The sequence below is a fragment of the Epinephelus moara genome, chromosome 17 (assembly GCF_006386435.1).
Source record: "Epinephelus moara isolate mb chromosome 17, YSFRI_EMoa_1.0, whole genome shotgun sequence".
Classification (NCBI taxonomy): Eukaryota; Metazoa; Chordata; class Actinopteri; order Perciformes; family Serranidae; genus Epinephelus; species Epinephelus moara.
In genome coordinates, this window is record NC_065522.1 from 24,109,804 (window position 1) to 24,136,527 (window position 26,724).

Below are 26,724 nucleotides of genomic sequence, written 5' to 3' on the forward strand. Positions count from 1 at the left end.
TTAGCTTTCTAACCAGTACACTTGGGCCTTTGATGTAACAGTAGGAGCTATTGTTTACATATGTTCCCTAGGAACTATTGTTTATGTTGCAGGAGAGCTGCTACACAAGTGTTGTAACACGAACCGTTTTGAGTGATGCACCCAGAGTAAACAGGCTAGGCTGCAATGTTGTTAACCTGTCTGCTGAAGTTACGAATAAACTATGACACAGTTGGGTTTAAACAATAAATTCTGTAGTCATTGAACAAGGGAAGAGACAGAATTTAACATTTGAGACATTCACTTGTTTTCTTGCAGAGAGTAAGCTGAGAATAGTGACACCACTCTGTGTCTGTTGAGAGTTAGCTAAACAAGGGCCAGGAGATGATTAGCTTAGCCTAGCATAAAGGCACGTGTTGGGGTTCTTAACTTCCTGTGAAACCACAACTAATTTATGCTTTTAGAGTTGGATTAACAAATGAAATCTAACAAGTTAATTATTGAACTTTAAAGGTACTATTTGGCATATTTTTTAAATTTCAGACAAAGCCAGTTACCTCTTTTCCCCTGCTTCTGATTTTCATGCTAAACTAATATAAGATAAGCTAAGCAAAGCTAAGCTGAGCAAAGATAAGCTAAGCAAAACAATGCAGTACATGGAGGTGAACATTTCAACAGTTTTCATAGAGATTATTTCTACAGTAGAAAATATTCTTTGGTCTATCTATTTTATTCTACGTTGTGTTTGGATTTCTCATCAAACCCCCAATATCAGACAAACTTTGCTGTGGTGTTGGTTGGTTCATTTAACACACACATTTGAACAAACATGACAAAAATAATCACTTTATTCAGTGCAAGTCAACAGGGACTCAAAGTGAGAACACGCACCTCATCAACACATCAGTGCTTCTCATATAATCATCGTAAAGTGCAAAAAGAGCATTAATTATCAGTGTAGCAAAAAATCAAACCTTTAAAAGCATTGTCATATCATGTCTACATATCGACTCTCTTCACAGAAGACAGTCTAAAAGTTCCTGGAGGAGAAGTGAACGAAGAAGGTCCTGATCTCTTTGGGCGAGATGGTCACAGTGAAAGGCTCATCTCTGACACCGCAACACCTTTCATTACCTGAGAGGAAGAAAACACAAACAACAAGGTACGTCAGAGATGAGAGAACTAGAATTTCATCAAATGTACATATTGATATAAGATTGTTCAAATTGGGGATGTGCGTGACCAGTCAATTGAGCACTGTTGCCATTGCTTGTCGAAACCAGAAGTACTAGACAGTCAAATTTGCGCTAAAATTTCATGTCCTCCTAGTCGAGCTTCTGTTAGCTACTAAGCTAACAAGACAATGTTTAACCTTAGAGACTAAATTGAGTTTTCTTACTCTTGGACTGGTCGACATGTCTAAGTTTAAACTTCCGTTCAGACGTCAGGGACATTAGTCATCAGGGAACATCCCTATTTTAAATGTATTTAAATGTCAATGACACAAAACCAAGAATTTCCCACTTGTTTCGAAGTCGTCCGCGGTCCTCCACTTCCACCTCTGCAGACGGGCGATATCCCAGGTTCCTGTGAGAGAACGCTCCTTCAGCACTTTTACTTCCCCTAAGCCCTGCAGAACTTCCTGTTCACACAGGAAATGACCAATGAAAAAGAAAAAGATGATGTAAGTTCTATTTTAAAAATATCACAATCCGAGGCTTTCCTCATGATGACATTAATATGGAGACAGTACGGGTTTTTGTTGCACCTTCAGGTTTATGGTGACCGGCTTTGAAAGCTCGGGGTCTTCTCCGTCCTCAAAGAGATGCATGATTCTCAACAGGACTCGGTTGTAGTCTGGCTCCGAGTGCAAGTCCTTACCTAGATGAGTATCATACAACAAACTTTTTTTTTAGGACTTAATCCCCTGAGAAAAGTCAGCGAGGACTTAAAAAACCTTCTGACAGCCGACCTGAGTTTATGTGTCTGAGGTGAACATCGTGATCAGAGCTGTAGTTCCATCCAGGGATACTGAGGCTGAGCAAGTGGAGGTTGGGTGGCAGGACCACTGGACGCAAAGGAGAACTTCCTCTGGGTTCCTTCTTCTGCCAGGGCCTCTCTGAGTGTGCAAGAGAAACAAATTAACTGATAAAAACTCAACCCCTAAAACCCCTTTAAAAAGATGAGCACTCACGAGGCTGGTCTATGGGCATGACGACAGGCCTGTGCTGCAGCTCTATTGCCTCCCTCTGGTAAAGCTTGGACGTGTCACTGATGGAGCCCAGCATCATCCACAGGGTGGGTCGTACGACGGTGCTGTCGTTGAGGGTCAGGTTGTAGCCGAGGTTCCAGGGTAGGTTGTTCCAAAGACGCCGATGGAGCATGACCTGAGGGGGAAAGAAAGAGGAGGTTGATGTGTGTTTCTGTGTAGGTAGAGACAGACTGATAAATATTTGTGTTGCCTTCAGGTACCTCTAGTTGTCCATTAGCTTGGCTGGACACACCGTGAGCTCTGTCGCTGACCAGCACCAGTCTGCTGAGTTCATCCTCAATGTACGCTGCCCGAACCATGGGGAAGTAGTTCTGCAAAATGAATATTATAAGATTATTCTACTCATTTAAATTGGGCCTATTATGTCTTCCCTTCTATTCTGTCATATATATGATGTTACAGTGTTGGATGTATATGACCAAAATTTCAAATAATGAGGTAAAGGTATATCAACATGATTGCAGTAAGCAAAACCCTCAGGCTTCAGACTGTTCTGAATACTGTTTCCATCGTTTTTATCTACTTTTGTGACAAGCTTCTGTCAGATTTCTTTAATGGTCATCTGCTCCAGACAAGCTATGGAAAGTGTTTACATTACATAGCCCACGCTGCTACATGTAGCTACGTGCTAACTAAGGGAAGCAGGGAATATTGGCTGACGATGTTATTAATTTCTCCTGATTTTGGATCATATCCCTGCTGGAACATGTCCAGTTGTGTTTTGATGCTTTTATTGTTGATTTTCCAAAGTAAAAAATACCGCTGTGGTCTGTGTCATTTCCGGACTGCAAGTACACTGCTACATGTAGCTACATGCTAACATGAGGGAATGTGAAACCCTGGTTGCAGATGTTGTTCATTTTTCCCCGATTTCCGATCATATTCTGTCTGGAACATGCCCAGTTGTGAATATTGGTGATTTTTTTTTATGGTAGAAAGTGCTGCTATATTCTGTTACAGTCACTCCCTGCTTGCTAGTGCACTGCTACATGTAGCTTCATGCTAACATCAGCAAAACTACATGATTTGCTGGTATCCGATCATGACAGATTCCTTTATATGTTCATCTGCTTCAGGCATGGTACTTAAGCTGTTTACATTACAAACACTGCAACATGTAGCCACATGCTAACAACAGGGAAACGTAATCTTGATTGCAGATGATGTTATTTTCTCCCTGATTTCAAATGACATTCCTGCTGGAACATGTCAAGGTGTAAAAATTATGGTTTAGAAGCTTTAATTGATGATTTCTCACAATAGAAAGTGCCACTTTACTCCATTGGAGTCATTCTCGCGGCTGCAAGTATAATGTGACATGTAGCTACATGCTAACATCAAGGAAACATGTAGTCTTGGTTGCTGATGTTGTTAATTTCTCTCTGTTTTGTTGTCAATTTCCTGCTGGAACATGTTAGATTGTGAATATTTTGTTTCAGAAGCTTTATTGGTTATTTTTCACAGTAGAAAATACTGCTATAATCCGGTATCATCATTTCCAAGCTGCAAGTACACTGCTACATGTAGCTACATGCTATTGTCAGGGAACATGTAATCTTGGATGCCAGTGTTGTTAATATTTCCCCAATTTTGGACCACATTCGTGCAGGAACATATCTGGATGTAAAAATTTTGGTTTAGACGCTTTTATTAATGATATTCCACAGAAAAAATGGCTGGTTTACTCCATTACAGTCATTGTCTGGCTGCAAGTCCACTGCTACTTGTAGCTACACGCTAATGTACGGGAAACAGTTAATCTTGGTAGCTAGTGTTGTTCATTTTTTCCCAATTTCCGGTCATATTCCGTCTAGAACATGCCCAGTTGTGAAGATTTTGGTTTAGAAGCTTTTACTGGTGATATTTCATGGTAGATAGTATAGCTATACTCTGTTCCAGTCATTCCCTGGGTGCAACTACACTGCTACATGTAGCTACATGCTAAAATCAGCAAAACATGTCATCTTGGTTGCTGATTTTTTCAGTTGATTCCCTATTTCAGATCATATTCCTACTAGAACATATCTGCGCCGCGATACCTTGTTACAGTCATCTAGCAGTGCAGAGACGCCAAAACATGGAAGACCCGCAAACGCTGACCACACAGATGATCACAGCAAACTGGGCTTTTTTAGAAGAGGGTGCTTAAAGAGACAGAATTTTAATAAAACTAGTGTGCATATATTATTTTGAATAAATCGAGGGACTTACTCTTGCTAAAGTGTTATTAGTGAACTTCCTGTACGTCCTCTTCAACATCTGATAGCCATTGTCATCTGTAAACAGGGTCCTGTTGTTCTTCAAGGAGGAGCTGGTTCTGAGGACGACCTCTGTGTTGAGATGGAGGGGGCCCAGCAAGTACATCTGCTCCAGCCTACGACACCGCGGTCTGCTCCCAAAGCATGCTGGGACTCGGGTGGTGATGGAGTAGGTGTAGTCTTTATCACTCTCCTCTCTATAAGATGCATTGTAAAGAGTAAATGCCAGTTATGGTTCATTTTACTGCACTACAACTGATCAGTTACCCACCTGTAGAAGCGCTGCCTGATCTCAGTCACAATCTTCCCGGGGATGATCTCCATTTCCACAGCCTTGTAGGCGCGCACAGCCGAGCCGTTGGCGCTGAAGATGTAGTTATCAGAGATGGGCCCTGTTTTTACATCCCCGTTTGCGTGGTACTCCCAGAAGTCCTGAGTCATCCTTACTCTTCTTTTTTCTTGACTGCAAAGCATAACATAGAGGTCAGAGGTCAGAGTTGTACTGTATTACTTAAGTATATCTGCATGTAGTGCAACATGATCTCTTAAATCTTACAGGTAAGTGATGCTGTGCAGTAGATTTCTATCCTGGTCGAACATCAGCTTGTAACAGTCACTCAGAACAGGCAGGAGCCTCCTCCCTGCTGTCGCCGAGTCCCGGATGTTGCGTCGCTCAAACAAAACCCCTTTAGCTTCATAAGTTGAGCCACACTTGAACCTATGAGAGCATTTCCTGTCTGAGAACTTAATCAGGTATTTCCTGTGCTGAAGGCCTCCAAGTTCCACCACAATGAAAAGGTCATAGGTCACATTGGACTGTGCTGACCTCTGGATCTGTAACAGACAGTATTCAGTATATAATATAGATTTTCTCATCTTGTATCTCATCTGTATTTCACGCTATCTGGTAGCTGCCATATGTAACCACAGTTCAGTGCATACTTTTTATTTAAAGACAAAACATTTACACATTTGTTAGTCAGTTGTCAATAATGACCTGAGCAGGGACAGGCTGTCCATCATCATCAAAGACGGCTGCAGAGGGGAAGGTTACAGTGACGTTGACGATAGTGGTGATGTTCCATGCTAACGGGTTGTAAACGATGACATGTTGCTCCAAAGCCTCATGAACAGCTGGCAGGAGGAAATATAAGACTCAGTTGTTTAGACAGTAACTCATATGTTTAAAGGAATACTTCACCCCCCAGATGGTCATTTGTATATCAAGTATTCACCCTGTGGTACACTTAATTCGTGAAGACAGCTTTGCTTTTCTCACACGCCTCCACAGTGAGCGAAGAATCCAAAAACGCAGAAAACACGAGGGATGAGTAACTGATTTACAAATGGTCGTTTAGGGGGTAAAATATCACTTCTTTTTCTTAGCATTCAGCTCAAAGCACCAATGTTAGCATGCTAAAGTAAACTGCAAAATGTTACCACCTTGTCTGTGGTAGTGGCTGCTGAGGATGCTGGGTAGGCTGTGGGGCAGCAGGAAGAGCGCGGCCAGAAGCTCCTCCACTCCCATCATGGCCTGCATGAGATGCTGCAGGTACATGTCTGCCACTTTGGGAGACTCTGTGCCAGTGATGCCGTCATGGTGCTGGACCTAAAACACACACCAGTAAACAACATTTTCTGTTAAAAAAACACATACTAATTCATTTTTCTAATCTTTATCATGTATTTGACTGTGAGCGACAGCTGTCAGTGGCAGAAACAAGCACTTATAGCAGACATAAATCGACGTTGCTTTTAGAAGTTGTTCGGAATAGTCACTCAGACACAAAAACATGGCAACATAGAGTCCAGGTTGAAAAATACCAAACTTACCCTTTTAAGGAGTCAAATATTTTCGACAGATTACCTCTGAGACAGCCCAGCGAAGCGCCCTCAGTTTGTCCAGGGCCCAGTCTTTCGCTACAGGTCCGTCAGGGAAGCTGATTCGGTACCGGGTGAAGAGAGTCTCCGCTGCGTGCAGCTGTGAGCTGGCCCGTCGTGCCACTCCTTTCAGAACATTTCTGGAGGCGTAAAACCCCGTCCACGCCTGGTGCGATTCTAGAGAATACATCAGTAACGGTAGATGATATCAACAGAAAAATTGTGTTCCTTGCGTTCTGTCATGTGAAGCTGGTTATGCTTCGTATCATGTTTTAGGATAGATTTTCTCACCAGTGGCAAGACATGGAGTAAGACGTGTTTCTCAGGGCTGGGAATATTAAGACACNTTGCGTTCTGTCATGTGAAGCTGGTTATGCTTCGTATCATGTTTTAGGATAGATTTTCTCACCAGTGGGGGCGCTGTTGAGCAAGACATGGAGTAAGACGTGTTTCTCAGGGCTGGGAATATTAAGACACTGCAACAGCATCCACTGCACGTAATCCTATTTTGTTTATCTGAATTCATGACAAGGAAGTTATAAACTCTGACGCTGGTTGAGAATCATTGTTATGAATAACGGCATGTCTCCGTAAGTACAAGTGCACCAGCTCCTCCAGCACAAGGCCTGAAGCTTCAGCACAGAGTACTCCAGGTAGACCCGTCCGACCTGCTACCAAGGCAAAGTCAGAGGTTACAAACGTGGACCTGGAGGCAATAAAGTCGGACATCCTCTCATCCCTGGGATCCGATATATTGGCGGTGATAAGACAGGAACTGTAGAATGCCCTAACTGAAGAGTTTGACACTAAAAAGTGAACTGCAATCGGTTAAGGCCGCGGCTGTAGGATCCAAAATCGAGCAAAGGAAGGGGGGCGTGAAGGACATTGAGGGAGGACTCTCAATCTGGTCAGACGAAGTGGTCTCCCTCCAAACTACAGTGAATTATCTCAAAAAAGGTAATGGAGGACCTGAAAGGACAACGTAAGGACATGGAAGGATGGATGAGAGGCAGGAATGTGCAACTCGTGGAAGTACCAGAACAACCGGATTCCAGTTCACCCGTGCCATTGTCCGAACTGCTAAGAGAGACACTTCAGATGGATGGAGAGGTAAAAGTTGACCACTCACACCACAGTCTTGTGGCGAGGAAGCCAGGGGATACACCTTGTGCTATCATCGCTAAATTGCACTATGACGGAGACTGCATGCAGATCTTGGGAAAATCCCAGGACCGAACCCTGCTTACGACGGGAACTCAGTGGCCATTTACCCGAACTACACGTCTACTGTCGCCAAGGCAAGAGATTCTCACCAGTGGAATATGGTAGAAAATCCTCACTGCTGCGGAGCTCCCAGACGAGACCTGATTGGTAGATGGCTTTGAAGTATTCACTCAGAGTGGCGTACTGGACTGTCACCCCAAACTCTTTGCTGTTCTGGTTGATGTACGTCATCAGAGGGTCCATGTTGTTGAACTGGACAGATGAGTTGTAGAACTGCTTGTCACAGCCCTGAAACACGAGGAGAGTGCAGCGGGATTTTAGTGACATGTTCATGTATTAGTTAAGTGCACAGAGACACAAGGGTATGTTGAAGAAAATTAATTCTAATAGCTTTATAAACTGATGCTTAGTTTCCGTTTACTCACCCATGGCCAGAGCACATGTTTCGTCCTGAACCATGCAGCCCTCTGCTTTATGTTCTCCACCATCGTCTTGGCGTAGGCGTGCACCGTCTCCTTGGTGACGGGTAGGCTCATGTTGGGGTAAACTCCGTCTTTCGGGGGATTCGGAAACAAGGCAACTCCATTCCAGTAGAAACCAGAGCTGAGACGTAAGAACAGATTTCCTTTTATGTCTTTTCAATAATTTTATGAGTATGTATAGTATAATTATGGCGAGTAAAGACACTTCTGTCTGTTACCAAGAACGAGTCCAAACATGGAGTACCTGTTAGAGAATGGCAGGTGGGATGGGGTGCAGTAGCTGAACTGGTCCATAGTGTGAGTGAAGATCTGCTGCTTCTCTTTTAGAGAGGGAGAACCTCTCCACACAAACTGTAGTTTCTGTAATAAAGAAAAGATAAACAACCTGTTGTGACTATTAGGTGCCATTTTAAAGGAATACAAAACCCCCAAATAAAAATGTGATTAGTTATTTACCCTGTGTTACGTTAAATTCATGAAGAAAACGTTTTTTTGGACGAATGGACGAAGAATCCAAAAATGGAAAAAAAAATTCTTGATGAATTGAGGTATTTAATTTTTTAACTGATTTTACTTATCTGATAAAAATGTAAGAAAAGCGGTTTAAGAGTGTGTTCTTTGGGTTTTCAACACTGAAGTTGTGAATTTTAAATAATAATCCCTTCACTGATGGCAGTCGTATTTGGACCGAAGCATCAACTTGTACCTTGTTTTTCTGCATGCTGTCTTTGAGGTCGTAGTCAATGCGGGAGATGAGGTGGGCGTTGAACCCAGCCAGGGCAAAGAGCACCGGCGTGGTCGCAGAGGCTCCGAATGGATCCACGTGCCAGGAGAACTGAGGACGCACCCCGAACGTCTCGTAGAGGAAACCGTGTCCCTCTGAAACAGCACATTGACAAAAATTCATTACATGTCTCCTTCTCTCAAACTGACGTTTACAGAGGGTGGACATGTGTTGGGCTACCTGTCATTTGTAGTATCTCATCGTCTAGATCAGTTACAGCCTCGTCGTGCATCACTTGGCCCCCGATGATGAACTCAAGTCGACCCTCTTTTACAAGATGTCGTACCTGGAGAGCCAACCAAGCATGTTAAATATTCACTGAGTATTTAAAGGGTCACTCCAATAATTTTTTCACTGATTAAACTTTATGAATGTACGAATCCAGACTATCCCTTTGAGAGAATTGAGACTATTTCATGCCATCTTGTTTCCTTACTTGTTTCTTATGTGAGTCCGTGGCCACAGTGTCCCACCACAGCCGGAAGAACTCCTGCTCCACAGCGATGAACCTGCGGTCTCCAGCCTTCGACAGCTCCTCGGTCACGCTGGTGTACACATTGGCTGCATAGGCGTGCATACTCTCCTGTGGGAAGATGCACACTCATGAGCAGTGGTGGAAGACGTATCCAGATCCCTGACGTGAGTAAAAGTACTAACACCATAACTCCACTACACTTTGTTTCACTGCTGTAGATGTAGAGTGGCTGTGCTGTGATACCTCTAAAAGAGTCATCTTTTCGTGCTGTCAAGAAAACAGCCCTGTGTTTAGCTTTGTGACGATGCATTTTTCAGCTGATCCAACAGGGTTTTTAAAGAGTTTATTTGGCTTAAGAAGCAGGAGAATTTTCCCCACACATAAAGGAACACTTCATCCTTCAGTTTATCACAAACATTTAACATCAACACATGGTTTTCCCTGGATATAAGAAAATGAATCTTCAGAGTAACTTAAGCGGTCAGACAAACGTAGTGGAGTAAAAAGTACAGTATTTGCCTCTGAGATGTCGTAAAGTTGAAATAGAAAGCTGCACAAAATGGAAACACTCAAGTACCTCGAGTTTGTACTTAAACATACCTATTTAATTAAAAGTATATTCCGCTACTACTCATATATGGGTGATTCTTTATTTTTATCACACTTAATTTGACACCAAAAGGAACAAAGAAAAATGAATGAGTGGCCTTTTATGTGTGGTTTTTGCTATATTTTCTTTGTTGCCGATTTTGTTCATTCAGCCATGCTTAATGTTTTATTTTTTTTTGATCCTGTGAAGACCACATTGAGTTGGTGTGTAAAAAAAATCTATTAAGTCTGTTTTTTTTAACGCTGTTAATAATTCTTGACAGACATTGCTGCTACTTATTTGTTTTTATGGACTTTTTCATCACCTTATTGCAGTTGCTATTATATATGTGTGTCCTTCTAGCCCACTGAATGTGAACTCAGCACACTGCTGTAAACAAGCTTAATGCTCAGACAGCTTTCCCTGTTTTTTATGTTGTGTATTTTGTGCATATTTAATGCTAAATTAGGCGAGACATTAGCCAGGCAACATATGAGAATGTGAAAAATGTGACAAAATGCCATTTCCACAACAGTAATTTCCACAAAGTCAACGATTTTGTAAGATCATAGTCAGGTGTATGATTAACCAATTATACCAAACAGCTGCTGATGATCATCAATGTCACATGTAGGTTGAAACACAGTCATTAACTGAAGGAGAAACAGCTGTGTAGGAGGCTTAAAACTGGGTGAGGAACAGCCAAACTCTGCTTCCAGGGTGAGATTGTGGAAGACAGTTTAATGTCACAAGGTAGTTATACTGCACAGCAAGGTCTTTACACCTGCCTTAAACTTTTGCACGGTTTGTGAGAAGCTGTGCACTATGTTCTTGTCAGGTTTAACACTTTATAAAGAGAATATGGTGACAGAAACCTACCTGAATAGTGTACACCCAGCCAACATCCATGTGACTGTGAGGAATAACAAACGTTTGAATGGTCTCGTTTCCTCCTGCTGAGCAACAGCAGAAAACAAAAAGCACAAAACCCACTAAAAGTCTCATTTTATATCTCATAAAACGAGACAAACGATCAATAACTTCTCCAGTCTTCACACAGACTTCCTTATTATTGTTGTGCTGCAGCATGTGACTGACGACTCCGCTACGGAAGCCCTGAAGAACCAAACTAGCCACTTTTTAACTAACGCGTGTTTTTCGGTGACCTTTAAACCGGAAACATTAAATGTAAACACTGCGAACACTTGGAGGTGAGGGTGTTTCACCTCATGCAACATTAAAAATGTCTAAAAATAAAAGAATAGCGTTGATATTTGGAGGATTTGTAACGGCCGTTGCTGCCGCGTTTTACCCCATATTCTTCTACCCGCTCGCGCACAAAGATGAGTACAGTAAGTAGCTAACGGCTCTTATTAAACTTTCATTTACACATAAAGACAGTTTAATAATGACATTTAATATGTTTCTGCGTGTAAAGACTTTAGCATTGTGCTTAATTCTTTACAGGCAGCGTTACAGCTCAGCTCAATGTTGATTTACGTAACGAATAATTAGCTTTACTTAGCTAGCGTTAGCTAACTGGCTAATAGGTTGTTTTAGCTAGCATGCTAGTTAGCTAACATGTTTCATGGCACTTTCTCAGTGTTTTCTCATTCATTTAACATATTATATTGGGGCTCTATCTTCCCAAAAGACACAACAAATAATAGTAAACGAGAATAAACATAAATTTAATGTTATATAAACTATACAGCTAAATGTAGCTGGAGTTAAAAGTGTTCACTTAAACTTGCAAGCCAGAAATAGGAGTTTCTAACTGCAGTGATGTTTTCTTTCTATTATTCTCAGACCTTAAACATGTAAGTTAGTTAGCCCAACTAATACTGAAAGACAGAGTGATGCCAAGAAAATTCATCCAGCTAAATAGTAGTGGTTTCACTGTGTGTTTTATACAGCTACTTATTAGCAGTGGTGGAAAGTAACTAAGTAATCTCCAGGGGAAAATTGGCATACGTTACAGTTGCTGTTATAAGTAAGCACAATAAACATGTAAGATCATACAAAATAAGATAAATGCAACTGTCAAACCTGCAGCCAAACCTTGCTGTGGTGTTTCACAGTGACCTCTCCTTTGAAAAACAAATTACAAGCATTGTCCAGTCCCCTTTCTATCGGATCCTTTCTCTCTCTGCACGATCTTGAGAAGGTCATCCATGCTTTAATTTCTTCATGGTTAAATTACTCAGGGTTGAGCCAAAAAGACATCTCACAGCTTCAGCTAGTGCAAAACGCAGCTGCTCGGCTTTTAACAAACATTAGAAAACATGACCATAAGTGATTTTATGGTCTTCCACCACTACTTATTGGACAGTCTTTATAGTTGTGGCCAGCTCAGATGGAAAGCTGTAGTCAGGATATACAGCAGATCGTGGATAAACGTCTTCCAGTGTTACTGACAGCTCCGCAGACACAGGAGAGAGACAAAGCTGCAGTGTGAAACTCTTGTTCCTGACATTGATGTTGACCACCACAATCTTCTTCTGAGAATACTGTACTTTTCTCTCTTTGCTAGGAAGTGTCCAAAAGTCGAACCGGGCAGGAGTCAACCAGGCGGATGTTCAACCTGTCGGTAAGAGCACAGAGTAGAGTTATGTCTGAACAGGTGTATTATACCTGCTGAAGGTTGTGTAGACTGAAATGTTGTAGATGAATGTACCAATAGTGAGCAAGACAGTGTGCTGGGGTTATCATCCTTTTTTGTTTTTGCAATCAGTCAGAAGATATTGGACTTTAATGGGATTTTATGTATTTTGCAAAGACTTCTCATGCACACGTCTGTCATACACACATGGAGCGGCTCAACACAGTTCTGTTTCCTTTTTATTTTTTGTCTGTCGTAGTTAGAAAAAACAACAACATTTTTTAGTCTTGGCTCGTGCAAATATTTAAGTTCATGAAGTCCATGGGGTTGTGGAGCAGACAAGAGTTTTAATTCTTCATGTATCTGAGCCACCAACCAGCACTAATTTCAGTGACAAATCCTAATTTATGAAACAGTTATCTTCTTATTTCCACGGTCTCCTCCCACTAAAATAGCACAGCTAACCAACAGAGGGTGGTCACGAGTTGAGATGACAAAATGGAAAAGTTTTTACACAAATACAGACGCCGAATTGGCAAAAATACTGTCAACATATGACGCCTCTTGTCTTGTTTTTCTTATGTGAGTTATGTGTATTTATAGACACGTAAGGAATTAATAATATGTCGTATTTCTTGATGGTAGTTTGCTGTAATATTTACACCAGGAGAAGGAGGATGAATAATCTTAAAGGGAATCTAGCTGTGGTCTTAAAGATAGTGACTCAGTCTTTGCAAAGTATTATCGTGTGTAACTTCAAAGCGCACATTGTCTTTAGATGTGAGAGATGTCAGTGGTGTAATGTTGCTGCTACACACACGTTCACACTGTTTATTTTGTTAATCTGCAGGTGTGAAGATATGGTCGGATCCATTCAAGCCTGCAGGCAAATGACGACCAGCGGCTGCTCCACTGATCCCACTGACACTGATGAGGACTTCTATCAGAGAGCGCCTGTTTGATGAGTGCTTGGTGTGCGCGTGAGTGAATGTTTTCCAGAGTGTGTTTGTTTTTTTGGTTGTTAAGTGCTTCCTTAAATCTTAAAAATAAAGTGTAAAGCTCATTCATCTAAAAAAAAAAAATCTCTAAATGACTTGTTAATATCAGTTTTGNTGAGTGCTTGGTGTGCGCGTGAGTGAATGTTTTCCAGAGTGTGTTTGTTTTTTTGGTTGTTAAGTGTTTCCTTAAATCTTAAAAATAAAGTGTAAAGCTCATTCATCTAAAAAAAAAATCTCTAAATGACTTGTTAATATCAGTTTTGCTTTGATGGGTATGGTGATGTGAAACAAAGTAATCTACACAGAGGGTGACAGACATGAGACAAGTAGCGTCATGTTTACTTTCTACTACAATTCACTTATCTTATAAATCAGGGGTCTTTAATATTTTTTAGCTGAAAGAGAGACGGAGCAGGGACCCCTCACTATGTAGATTATATGATATTATCAGCTAATATGATTGCACAAGGAATCATGGGTAACAATTAGCATGAATCTTTGCTTATAATATCTTGGATCCATGTTAATGTGTCTTTCAGTCAGTCAATGTTCCTGCAGTAACCCTGAGGACCCTCTAGGGGTCGCTGACCCCCTGTTGAAGACCCAGGTTTTAAACGTCCAAGATGAAGTGTCTGCAGGTCCTTAAAAAGTGTCACAATGTCCTCAGTTTTATAAATATTAGGCTTTAAAAGACATTCAATTGTGGTACATTTGAATTTTTGAGGTCTTAATCGCCACAAACATTTTATTTAATTTCATTTATCACATTCTTTCATGTCCTGCTGAGAAAAACCTTCAAAATTGTAACTTATCAACACACTAAAAAACTGTTTTGGGTGTGAAGCATTATTTTTAAAGGATTTATTTACATGAAATAAATATGATTTCTAAAATATTCTTGATCTGCTTTTGTTATTTTAAACTTGCCCTGTGCCAGAAAATAGCCTGGTCCAGACAAGAGTTCACACTTTCAAACAATAAAAAAAAAATGTGTTAAAAGGCTTCAAAATCTAAAACTAACAGTATATTCTGATGAGGCCAGTGTAAAAATGTACTGCTGTATACATCTTTGTTAAAAATATTTTTTTGTGTGAAACTTTTAGCCCTTTGAAGATGTGTCCCTGATATTTTTAAACTCTACGATAACCTTATTTTATCAGGCATATAAGGTGTTCGCTACATCCTAGAGACTCCTATCTCACTTCCTGGTTTCCAAAAAGGTGTAAATGCTGCTCAAGTACTGGTAAGCTTTCTATTTTTTAATAAATTCATTAAATAATATTGATATTGGGTGTGTCTCCTTAACATGACATGTCGACTTCACAGCCCCTCTAAATCAAAACTAAATACAAATTTTGGTTTGAAAATGAGTATTTTGATGAGCATTAAGAGAACTTTTCGCAGGTATGAAAAATAAATGGGCTCCTCACTACAACTGCAGTGAAATGAATAAATATATCTAATTTTTTGTCAATTCTGTAAGACATCACCTCCGTCAGATCGTACCTCTGACATCCATAATGTATGGTATTTAAGAAAAAATTAAATCTTGGGGAGGTTGGCCAGTTACAAGGTTTAATAGTCCAGACTTTGATCTTTTAAAACTTATTTTCCCACCCTAATTGAAGAATAAACCCCCCAAAAACCCCCAAAGTTAGGTTGACTGCAAATAAGCAGATACACCACACACAAGAGAGCTGAATTGCTTCTTGGATTTAATAATAGCAATATCCACACCCCATAACAGACAGTTTAATTCAATGATATCTCTCTACATCAAGGGGAAGGTAGTGCGAGGGGAGAAGGGAGTGTCCTGCCTTTGTTCCTCCTCAATCTGGTCTAATTGTCTGTAAATAGAAAAAAAGCATGCATTAAATCAAGTATCAAGATACAGTTTTATAAGTAGAGAAATCAAGCATTAACCCAACAATCATAAATACAATAAATAAACGTAAATAGTCCCCAAAAATAAGGTTTTGTCACAGTTCTCAAGAATGAGATTTATCCATCTTATCTTTTTTTTTTTTCTTTTTTTTTTGTTGTCAAAATGAGTCAAGCTCTTCTGTGTTTAAGTCCACATTTCTGATGTTACAAATCGTTAAACTTGCACTTACCTTTTGGTTTAATGTAGCTTTAACACAACTCAGTCTAATAACCATATTCCTACATAAAACCTGCCTCTGCGTGGCACCACAGACTTCTCTTTATAATTACTTGCAACGCTTCACTATGAAAGAGATGAGTTATCCAAAAATAAGTCTTGAATTCGGTTTAAAATTATCTTGAAAAGGTTAAATAAACGCATTAAATTTAAGTGTCTGATACTTGTAAACCAGGTGTGCCATGGGATTTTGTGATTACCACACATTATTATTGCAATATTCAACTGGGCCTATACCAAAAGTTATGAATTAATTTTTAATTGACTGTATCAGTATGTTGTGCACACCCATTTCCTAAATAAAGAGGCAAACTCTACCTAAAAAACTAATTTAATGTAATTTTGAAGAAAAAAAAACTTTCTGTTGCTGTTCGCGCATGGGAATTATAGGTGTGACACATCACATTATCTTACATTATTTCCCATTTCAATGGATATGTTATCAGTGCTTTGGTGTAATTTTAAAAGTTTAAAATGAATTCTTGAATAATTTTGTTAAGTATTTCATGAGTAATAGTTGGTTGTCAATTATTATTTGATATTGGTAAATAAAAACAAACATTTATGTCATAAGAGTAGACACTCTGGACCCTGGATGAGCTGGTGCTAGTTCTATTTTTGTCCACTAGGGGGAGCTCCTACCTTATCTGTGCCCACAAAAGGCTCTGGACTGTGAAATGTTTTGTTTGTGCATCTTAGATATTTTGGAAAAACTTTCTTATTTCCAAAATCCTTGCCTTGGTATGCAGCCTGCAGGAAATTATAATAAAATACAGTGGTTTGTTTACCCATCCTATTCACAAGAATCTCTTTTGACATTTTATTTTGATTTAGTTGATATAAGAGTCATAAAAACGGTTCAGCAGATGAGGGATAATGTCCAGTAATGTGCAGTATCATCTTCCAAAATGGAAATAGTAGAGACAGAGTTATTCCAGGACACATCACTCTGCATTATCATTTCTCTGTCACGGAGAGACACAGGGTTTAACTGTTGCCCCGCTGTGTAAAGTGGCATGTGACTCTGGCTGTGTTTTGCCCATAGGCTGAAAAAGACGGGGGCAGAGCTCCGTGGTCGTCTTGTTCAGAATCGTACTCGATGCGATCCAGACTCCCTTTACGAGTCCATGGGTGCTGTAAAAGCAGAGAGCTCCAATTTTTTTTCCCCTGTACTTTTGTGGTTTCCTGACATTGACCAGCATCCCCTTTCAGAGCTTGGTCCATCAAAGTCCTCTTGGAGGAAAGATAGATTAAGAAAGAACTAAAGCATGTGTTTATGGTCCTTCAGAGATGGTGCATTTTTAAAGTTGCCCTTAAATCTTTCACAGTCCCCGATGCAGCCTGTACTTTCGGACATTCGTGAGGCCTGCTGCCAGCGAAACAGACTGCACGGGCCAGCAGCGGCCACTTTCCTTCTCAAACCCCCCAATCAACAAGCCCCATTGTTTATGAGAGGTTGTTATTGTTGGGCTGCATTCAGAAACAAGAGAAAACTCAAGAGCCCGGCTGTGCAGAGGCGTCCAAAGTAAAGAGAGCAAGGGGTGAGGGGGTGGTTAAGGGAAAACGAAAAGCAGAAATTCCTCTCATTCCCCGCTGGTGTTTTCCAGATTCCTCAAGCGACAGCTCCTCGGCTGTGTGAGTGAAGTAAGCAACCAGAGGGGAAATTGAAGCGAACGGCGAGAGGAAGAGAACCGCATTCTTGAGGGGACGCGTCACCTACACACAGAATAGAGAGACACTCAATCTCTGTTGCTTCGCCTGGCAAAGTATGTAACAGGTTGTGCAGCACGGCCTTCGGCTTTCTCGTCCCGCCTGGCTGTGAATCAGTGAATCACTGTGACATTTCATTCTGAGCTCACTCCGTACGCCTGTCCTTTCAGCAGCAGGCCTTAAAGTCTGCACCAGGCTTTTATGGCTCTGTTGTCGGGCCCTCTTTCTGCGGCCCTTGTCCCATTCAGCTGGCTATGTAGATAGACACCCATCACTATAAAACATTCAATAGGGTCAGAGCGCGCTATAAACCAACATGAACTCAACAATGTCGCCTTCGCAGCACTTTTACTATCCCACTATTAACCCATCACACAAATCTCCCCCAGCCATTGAGGCAGGTCCCAGAGAGTGGTGGCACATCGTCGCTCCGAGCAGTTTGTTAGGTGTGTGTTCAAGAGCGGCACATAATTGGCCAAGGTTTCTAACTAATTGCCATGGGAACAAGGGTTGACAGACAGGCCACGGGGGTTGGAGTAACAGCGGAGAGCGTACGGGAAGGGGTGGGATGTGAATTACGAGCAGCAGAGCAAACGCCTCGCTCCAGTCAAGTGTGGAAAATAGAAACAGAAAATAACAAGTGAACAAAAACAAGAACTCCGGAGCGCTCTAAAGAGCCTCTCGATGACACGCTCTGTAATTGAAGACAGAGAACTGTGGCATTCATTTCTATTTGAAGTGAGGGAGGACTTCTTGTTCCTTTTTAGGTTTATTTGCAAATACAGAATTAATTAATGAGGTGTACGCTCACATGTTAACATCAAAGTAAGTGGATTCATAACTTCAATGCAGTTTTATGGATCAACATTTAGTTACTTATTGCCCTCTTAAAGAAAAAAGGCAGTAATCTGTAGATTTATTTATATATTGTACTGTATATCAGATGATTCAAAGCTATTAAAGTCAACATAAATATAAAATACAGTCCATAAAGAGGCCATTTATAGCTCAAAAAAGGTCCCACATCAATATGTCCACATTATAAGAACCAGGAAATATGAAAGAGACAGTCATGCAAAAGAATTCAGAGCTTCAGTCTAAATGTTTGTAATTTTTAGTACCATATAACATATAAAATAATGGATGTAGCTATGGTGATGTCACCCACTGGTTTGTGGACTCCCATTTTGAAGCTTGAAGTTTGGTATTTTTTCCATCTCGGATTTTTTGGAGCTAGAATTGACCCAAAGTGACCACATCTGGACTGACGCATAGACTGTGGTGATGCCTCGCGGACAGCCTGTAACTCAAAGTGGCCACACCCTTAATTATGCGTAACTTTAAGCCGTAATAACATTAAAACTGGTGAGTTAAATAAAAGTTCAACCCCCCGTACAGTTGTTGAGACCAAACTGTTTTGTACCAGGCTGTAAACATGTTTGTTTCTGCTGTAAAGTTGGGCATTTTAACATGAAAGTCTGGGGATTGACTCACTTCTGGAGTCAGCCTCAAGTGGCCATTCGAGGAACTGCAGTTTTTGGCACTCGCTTGTTGGCTTTATTTTTCAGCTTGTTTCATAATAAAAAGCATAGCCACGAAGCTAACGTTACAAGCCAAGAAGTAGCTAGTGCCATGTTCATGCTAGGGCGCTTTCAGACCGAGAGTTGTCTTGCTTTGGTCCGAATCAGGAACTAATTTTGTTACAAAGAGTTGGTTTGTGTTCTCACGGCAGCATTTACAAGAGGACCAGATCAGATGCCTTGTGTGAGAAAGGTGCTCTTGATTAGTCAAAATTTCCATGTGGGAAAAATCCAGGAAGTAAACAAAGCGTTGAAGAAGAGTACACTTGCAAGATAAATGTGACACTTTCTAATGTCACAATGGAGGGACAACTACGCAGGTTGATTTTAGCGCTGCTCATCGTGGACTATATTGCTGTCATTGTTCATTTTAGTCAAACCATACAGTTTGAAAACGAGGCGCGGCTCCAACTAGAAAACAATGTTTTGATGCATTGGATGTGCTGAATGTGCATATTAAGGCAGTACAGGAGGAGGTGCACATTAATAATCCTCCAGGACTGTAACATGCTCATGTTTAACCCAAACAATGTGTCATGTGACTGCAGTTGGTTAGGATCCAGGTCGGAACACATTCTCACCACACACGAACCGCACCAGAGTTCGTGTGGAACCGGACCGAGACCACCTCTTCAAGAAGGTCTCAGTCCGGTTGTTTTGCTGTGTTCACACCTGCCCAAACGAACCTCGCTTAGGCGGCAAACAAGCTTGAATTCGGCTGAACCGAACCAAACAGGGCAGGTGTGAAAGCACCCTTAGAGCAGTGGCTCCCAGCTGGTCCAGCCATGGGTTCTAGATTTGTCCTTACTTGTTAGTTCAAGGTCTGCGCAGTTGAATATATTCAGCGTCATACTTGAGTTTGGCCATGTTGGCGAGCTAGTTTGCTGCCTCTGTTAAGTAGCTGTCCATCTACAGCAGAAAACGCCACTTCAAAATAAAAGCTGTGTGCCAGAAATTCATTGTACTTCAAAGTGACGAGTGTTTTCTGCAAACTTGACACGCTCGTGAGTCACTTGCGGTCCATACAGAATGGACCCACAACCCACTTTTGGATCGTGACCCACCAGTTGGGAACCACTGTGTCGGAGGACCCAGTCACTGGACCTTTGAGGGGCCCATTCATTTTTTGTGGGCTGTCCCTTTAAGGCTGAAGAGTGGATCCCTTCAAACCTCATGCAGTACAGACGGATCCGCTCCATTGCGTGCATTCCACTGAAGCAATGACTACATTTCACCACAAATGTCGCCAAAAAAGAAAAAACAAGACTATCGCTTAAACACAGCACACATCCACACAAGTGCAAACACACAGTTGGTTTGCTCCCTCAAAACAAGCGAGAGTCTACATTTCACATCTCACATACGCTGCATAGACTTGTAAAACAATGTACCGGAGAGCGCTGTCCACATTCTTGGGTCAGCAGGCGCACGGCTGTGGAAACAGATAGTATAAGTCTGAAGCAATGTCTAGGAAAAAAGGCTCCGGCCAGGCTCGCAGCAGGCAGGCGAGGCAAACTGCCCCGGTGACAGTGTGGTCTGGAGCGAGCTAGAGTTACATTTAGTGCGTGCGTGAGTGTGTGTGTGTTTGTGTGTGTGCATGTGTCATTCAGGAAAGAAAGCGAAGAAGTTCAGCTGAGAGGAGCCCAGTATCCCCTGGAGACTAAACTGTGGTTGTGGAACTTACTGGAACTCCAAACATCGTGTGTGTGCCTTTGTATTATGTTCATATTTGCCCGAAGCAGGACCACAAATAGATAATTATGGTTTGTTTTAGGTTGCATCTCCGTTGCCCAGTCGTGAAGGCATTGCAGTTCATAGCTGCGGTGTGTCAGTGTGCACAGGGAGCCAATGGGTAAAGGGCAGATGATGCAATGATGGTTTGTCGACTCTCTCCTCCTCGGCTGGTGTAATTTAGACCCTTACAGGAACTTGGTTATAAACAGTCTGTATGTGGCCACCCAGCAATGCACGTGTGAAAACATGTTACGCGGTTTTTGCCTCCTGAAGTCTGTTTTTAGCCGGCTACTAATTAAAAGGAAACATTTTGTAATTTTCACAATGTTTAGAGCAGTAATTTGCGCAATTCTTTTTTCTAGCATGCTAACGTGTTTTTAGCCGCCCTAAAAGCCCCAAAGAAGAGATGCTCTGTGCAGCACGAGGGTTTTATAACTGAACTATGACCAGGAGGCACACTTCAGTTTCTCTGTGTGGAAATCTGATATTTTTACATCACATTTGTGGTTTTTAGAGAAATATTTAAAGAATTATTGGATGGATTTCCCTGACATTCATGTTCCCCCAGGGATTATTTGTAATAACTGTGGTGATGCCTTCACTTTTCATCCAGCGCCATCATCATGTCAGATGTTTTACTTGTCCAGTGTTGGTTTATCACCAAATACCTGCAAAAGTAATGACATTCCCATCAGCCTCAGTACTGTAAGTTATATTTTAGACAAATGATAGTATGCTAACGTGCTAAACTAAGATGGGGGAATATGGTACATCTGCTTAAAGGGGACCTATTATGCTTTTCCATATTTTTTTCTTATGTATAGCACTACAATGAAGAATGTTCTCATTAACCTTAGCCAAAGTTTAAAATAAGTTTGAATAAGTGTTGACATAACACTGTGTGATTGTTCATGGTAGAAAGTGCCTCCGTTAGAATCATTCCTTTGCTGCAAGTACATTGCTAACGTATAGCTAGGTATCTGCTACTATCAGTGAAACCTGTAATCTTGGCCACTTATGTTGTTAATTTCTCCTGGATTTTGATTGTATTCCTGCTGGAACAAGTCCGGTTGTGTTTACAAAGTTTTATTGCTGATTTTTGGCAGCAGAAATTGGCGCTTTCCTTTGTTACAGTCATTCCCTAGCTGCAAGTACATTGCTAACGTAAATGTAGGTACATGCGGACATCAGGGAAACACGTAATCTTGGTTGCCGATGTTGCAAATTCCTCCCTGATTTTTGAATCGTAATCCATATTACCATGTCAGGTTATTGGTGATTTTTCACGGTAGAAGATGCCGCTGTTCTCCGTTTCAATCATACCACAGTTACAAGTACGCTGCTAATGTATATCTATATGCTAACGTCAGGGAAACCTGTAATCTTGGTTGCTGATGTTAATCATTTCTCCTCGATTTGTGGTCGTATTCCTGCTGAAATATGTCAGGTTGTGTTAAAACGTTTTTATTTTTCTAACATGAGGAAGTGCCACTATACACAGTCATTTCTTTGCGGCACTGCTACATGAAGCTACATGCTAACGTCAGGGAAACCTGTAATCTTGGTTACTGATGTTGGTCATTTCTCCTAGATTTTTGATCGTATTCCTGCTGGAACAAGTCTAGTTGTGTTAAGAAGCTTTTATTGGTGATTTGTCATGGTAGAAAGTGCCGGTCTTCTCTACAGACATTCCCTGATGCAAATGCTTTGCTAACGTATATTTAGCTACATGCCGACATTAAGGAAACTTGTAATCTTGATAACAGATGCTCATAATTTCTCCTTGATATTGGATGATATGCTTGTTAGGACATGTCCGGATGTGTTGAGAAGCTAATATTGGCGTTACTCAAGGTAAAATGTGTAGCTACTTTCCTTTTCAGTTATTCCCCACCTGCTAGTACACTGCTACATGTTAATTCATGCTAACAAAAGTAAAACCTATAATCCTGACAGTGGATGTTCTGAATTCCTCCTCGATTTCGGATCAGATTCCTGCTGGAGCTTGTCCAGTTGTGTGTTGAAGCTGTTATGGGTGTTTTGTCATGGTAGAACATGCAGCTATTCTCTGTTACAGACAGTCCTCGGCTGCAGGTACACTGCTACATGTAGTTACATGCTAACATAGAGAAAACCTGTAATCTTGGTGGCTAATGTTCATTTCTACCAGATTTCAGGTCATAATCCTGTAGCGACGGTGCAGAGATGCCGAGATATGGAAGACCTGGAAAAACACACCAATCAGAGCAGACTTCATTGTGAGCCTGTGAGCATGCTGACGTTAGCATTTAGCTCAAGGCACCACTGTGCCAAGTACAGTGTCAGAGAACTGTTAGCGTGGCTGCAGACAATTAGCATTTTGCTGAGATCACTTGGCAATTAGACGACAAATCACAGGACAAATGGAAAAGATGAACGACTCTGTATCACTGTGCAACACAACATACAGTATTTTTACTTAAACAGACCTCCATATGTTGCACTTGTGACCAGCCAAAGCCGATTTTCAGCCAGCCTGTTTTCCGTCACTTTTACAAGCCTTTTTTTGTTTCCTGTGGAAAATGTGTCCAGTAGAAAGAGATATGACAATATAGAATAAATAATTACAAAACAGAAACACACAAAACACGTAACTCTAGTCTCTACTGTGGCTAAACTCAATGGGGCCGTCTCTCTTCACTGCTTTTCAGGCAGCCAGTGAATGTAATTAAGCAACACCTCCAAATGAGGTAGGAAATTCTCGAATGTGGCTTGAAGCGTGCCAGAAGCCTGTCGCTTGGCTCGTGTCCACATATGGATCTGTTGAGGAAATGTTTAAGCAATTAGTCCGAGTTTAAGGCTGGAAAAAAGTTATTATTTCCTCCATATTTTTTTGTGTCAGTGGTGAGGAAAATCTTTGTTATGGACCGACCTCATCCTGCAGACCATCTTTTCCTCTTTTAATGTGTCGTCCCATGTTCCACTGATTCTATGGAACCAAAGCGAAACCACAATTACATTTAGCTTCGGACTGTTTGATTAACGGAGTCCTGCAAAACCGCACGCACGCATGCGTGCACACACTGATTGAAATATTATTGTCACCCTTACTAAACACGCGCCATTACAGCACCGCCGCCGTCTGAGCTCGTGCGAGCCTCGGCCGTCAATCACGCTATATAGCAGGTTTCCGTTTTACAGTCCCATTATAATCTTAAAAATTTCTTATGCACTAAAATAGCAGGGCGGCTGTTGATTTAGGCGAGGTTACTGACAAAGAGGGCCAGAGCTGTAAGCAATCATGCTGCTCTTCCAAACCTCTCGGAAAGGCTAAGAAAAGAGGAGAGCAGGGAGTGATTTATAAGGCACCTTAATACTTGACACGTTCATCGTGAAAATAAGTCTGCGGCCTATCAAAGCCATCGCTTACATTAAAAAACCATGGAAAGCTCTTTTAAACAGCTTTTTTTTATACTCGGTGGGCCAGTTTTCATTCATATTTCCTGGCACGGTGCTCCACTCCCCCTCAGTCGAAGGAACTGTATCAAAATAAACACTTTAACCCCAAGACGGCATTTAAAAATTATATTGTAGTGAACAATACAGAAAGTATGCAATTTCACAGAGTGGTTTAACAGCAGGTAATGCAGTAAAGATTGATAAAAATGTGTAATATGATGATCTAATGTGACACACTAAGTCTTGTTTTAGTTGGACTCTGCTCACCAGTGGGTTGAATGATTCACAGTGTTGAAAATACTCACAATGCCCTGCCATTTTCATGCAGCTCGGTGAACTGTATCCTGTTATTAGTGGCTTACATACAGAGTAAATTAATTCAATAAGTCAAAGTTATATCCTATATGGCATTAGCAGCAGCTGTATAGAATTAAATAGCTTTAATGGCTATTTAGCATCCAGCAGTGGTGCAGGATGATGAGTCATTCGGTGTGTATTTTCATTTTGGTGTAAATGGTGTGTGGGTGAGTGAAGACGGTGTGCCTCTCTGTTCCTCGTGGGTTTTCATTAGGGCCTTGTGGATGACAACAGAATATATGACTTGGCTCCGGACGGGAATTCAGGGAAAGTCATGGAATTTTGGACGCCTTGACGGAACACAGGCTGTCCGCTGTTGGCCTGCTCCCCACCGAAGAGGAGGAGGAAGAATCCTGCTGCAGTGTGTGTTTGTGGTGGTGGGCCGTAAGGACATCCTCAGGGAGCTGACCCAGAACAATGACAGGTTTACAGCACCAGGCCGGCGGGCGAGCTCGCATGTGGCTAAAACCTAACAGAGACCAGGATCGCTCTGAGCACAAGAGCAGATTTGACACAACCGGATCGTCCAGATGATTAGTAACTCTGGTAATCTGTATTTATGCCTCGGCAGGGAATCTACTGTATCTGTTCAATGCATTTCCTCACTTAGTCAAAAAATCTTTGACTTCTCTCAAGAACTGAGTCCATGAGGAATCACTCAGTCTCTTGTATTTTGGAACAACGACCTTTTTAGATTTTTTGGTAATGAGCAACATGCAAAATGTTTCAAGAACTCCCTCTGAATTTATCCTGATAAAACTTGCAAATATGATTCACATTACTGCTTTTAGAGCTGACAAATTTAAGAAACAAAAATGAGGACTCTGACTGTTGTGAGACCTAACCTTTTTTTTTTGAGACGTAAGTTCCTTGGGACTTGACTACGTTAAGACTTGGCCTCACCTGAGACTTGAAAGTACAAGAGCAGATTCGCAAACTCTAACCTGGTAAAATCCAGGAACAATTAAAAGCTAATAAGGCAACAGGAGGTGAAAAACAAACAAACCGCTTTTTGTGGCACTATCCCCACCGACAGGTTGCTACAAAACACCCAAGCTTGAAGCTTAAAGAGCCAATGGACACACACTGACAGGTCACTCCAAAACACCTGCAATTGTTGCTCAAAAAACAGGTCAAAACACCTGTGATTGGAACCTAAAATGCTGATGGATAAACACAGACACGTTGTTACAAAACATCTGCAATTGTAGCCCAAAAATCCAGTGTAAAAACATATACAGGTTGCTACAAAACACCTGCAATTGGAGCCCAAAAATCCAGTGTAAAAACATAGACAGGTTGCTACAAAACACCTGCGATTGGAGCCTAAAAAGTCAATGGAAAAACATTGACAGGTTGCTACAAAACACCTGCGACTGGGGCCTAAAATTCCGATAGAAAACACAGACGGGTTGCTACAAAACACCTGCAATTAGAGCCTAAAAAACAAAAACAAACAAAAACTATGTCCTTACAATGACCAGACGCATCAGCATGAGCAAATAAAACATGAGCTTGCAGATTTGTGTAGATATCCAGACTAAGACTTACTCTGACTTGTCTCAAATGATTTGAGACTTGTTTTAGGACTTGTATTTAAGGACTTGAGACTTGGCTCGAGATTTGGTGTTGCAAGACTTGGCATGGACAAATACATTTTCACTTGTCCGTGAGGCCTTGAAGCTTAACTTGAGACTTGCTGTTGCATGGTTGGACTTAACATTGCAAACTTGAAACCTTGACTTGGACTAATATTGAATGACTTGGGCCTTGACTTGGATTTACCCTCAAAAAACTCAAAAAAAGGTTTTAATTGCTGGTCAGGTTTTCACAGTGTGCGAGCTGCCGAAGGCAGTGTCATAAATCTGAAGTTGAGATTGTGGAAATTGTATCATCGTATCCTTCTGAATAGCTTTAGAGCCTTGGACGAGACTTTCTTTCCACAACTGCTCGAGAACTTCATTATTTCCTACATTTGTTCGCCTCGGCTGTACGTGCAACAGAGGGTCAAAAATAAACCTTGGTCATGTCGTGTGCATAACCCTAAACCTAACCACAGGATTAAATAGCGCCCATATGCACTGATGTCAGTAGGAAATTTGCAAAAACGATTGAATTGCATGGATAAACCTCATCCTCATATTCTGTCCGAAGGGTATACTTCTGCTATTTAATGCCATCCGCACAAGAAAGCCACCCC

The 26,724-nt window shown here is 41.3% G+C and overlaps 2 protein-coding genes across 3 annotated transcripts; one reads left to right on the forward strand and one right to left on the reverse strand.

Moving 5' to 3' along the window:
• Positions 1–809: 809 nt before the first annotated feature.
• man2b2 (mannosidase, alpha, class 2B, member 2) lies at positions 810–11,064 on the reverse strand. The gene is made up of 19 exons (XM_050067667.1): positions 10,824–11,064; positions 9,317–9,463; positions 9,061–9,166; positions 8,803–8,975; positions 8,341–8,456; positions 8,040–8,217; positions 7,704–7,902; positions 6,377–6,567; positions 5,953–6,118; positions 5,507–5,643; positions 5,066–5,343; positions 4,781–4,972; positions 4,463–4,706; positions 2,452–2,562; positions 2,174–2,366; positions 1,952–2,098; positions 1,748–1,860; positions 1,504–1,621; positions 810–1,113 (listed from the first exon to the last, which is right to left on the reverse strand). The coding sequence occupies exons 1-19, from the start codon at positions 11,031–11,033 to the stop codon at positions 1,010–1,012; spliced, it is 3,123 nt and encodes a 1,040-aa protein (XP_049923624.1). The 5' UTR covers positions 11,034–11,064; the 3' UTR covers positions 810–1,009.
• Positions 11,065–11,089: 25 nt separating this feature from the next.
• Positions 11,090–14,437, forward strand: smim20 (small integral membrane protein 20). 2 transcript variants are annotated; one of them, XR_007571489.1, is made up of 4 exons: positions 11,090–11,296; positions 12,478–12,534; positions 13,397–13,502; positions 13,654–14,437. XR_007571489.1 is itself a non-coding variant. In XM_050067714.1 (3 exons), exons 1-3 carry the CDS (start codon positions 11,188–11,190, stop codon positions 13,438–13,440), a joined length of 210 nt encoding a protein of 69 aa, XP_049923671.1. In that variant the 5' UTR covers positions 11,093–11,187; the 3' UTR covers positions 13,441–13,647. The 2 variants fall into 2 exon arrangements, 1 of the variants encoding a protein (XP_049923671.1); XM_050067714.1 differs by lacking the exon at positions 13,654–14,437 and having other exon boundaries at positions 11,093–11,296; positions 13,397–13,647.
• The last annotated feature ends 12,287 nt before the right edge of the window (positions 14,438–26,724 follow it).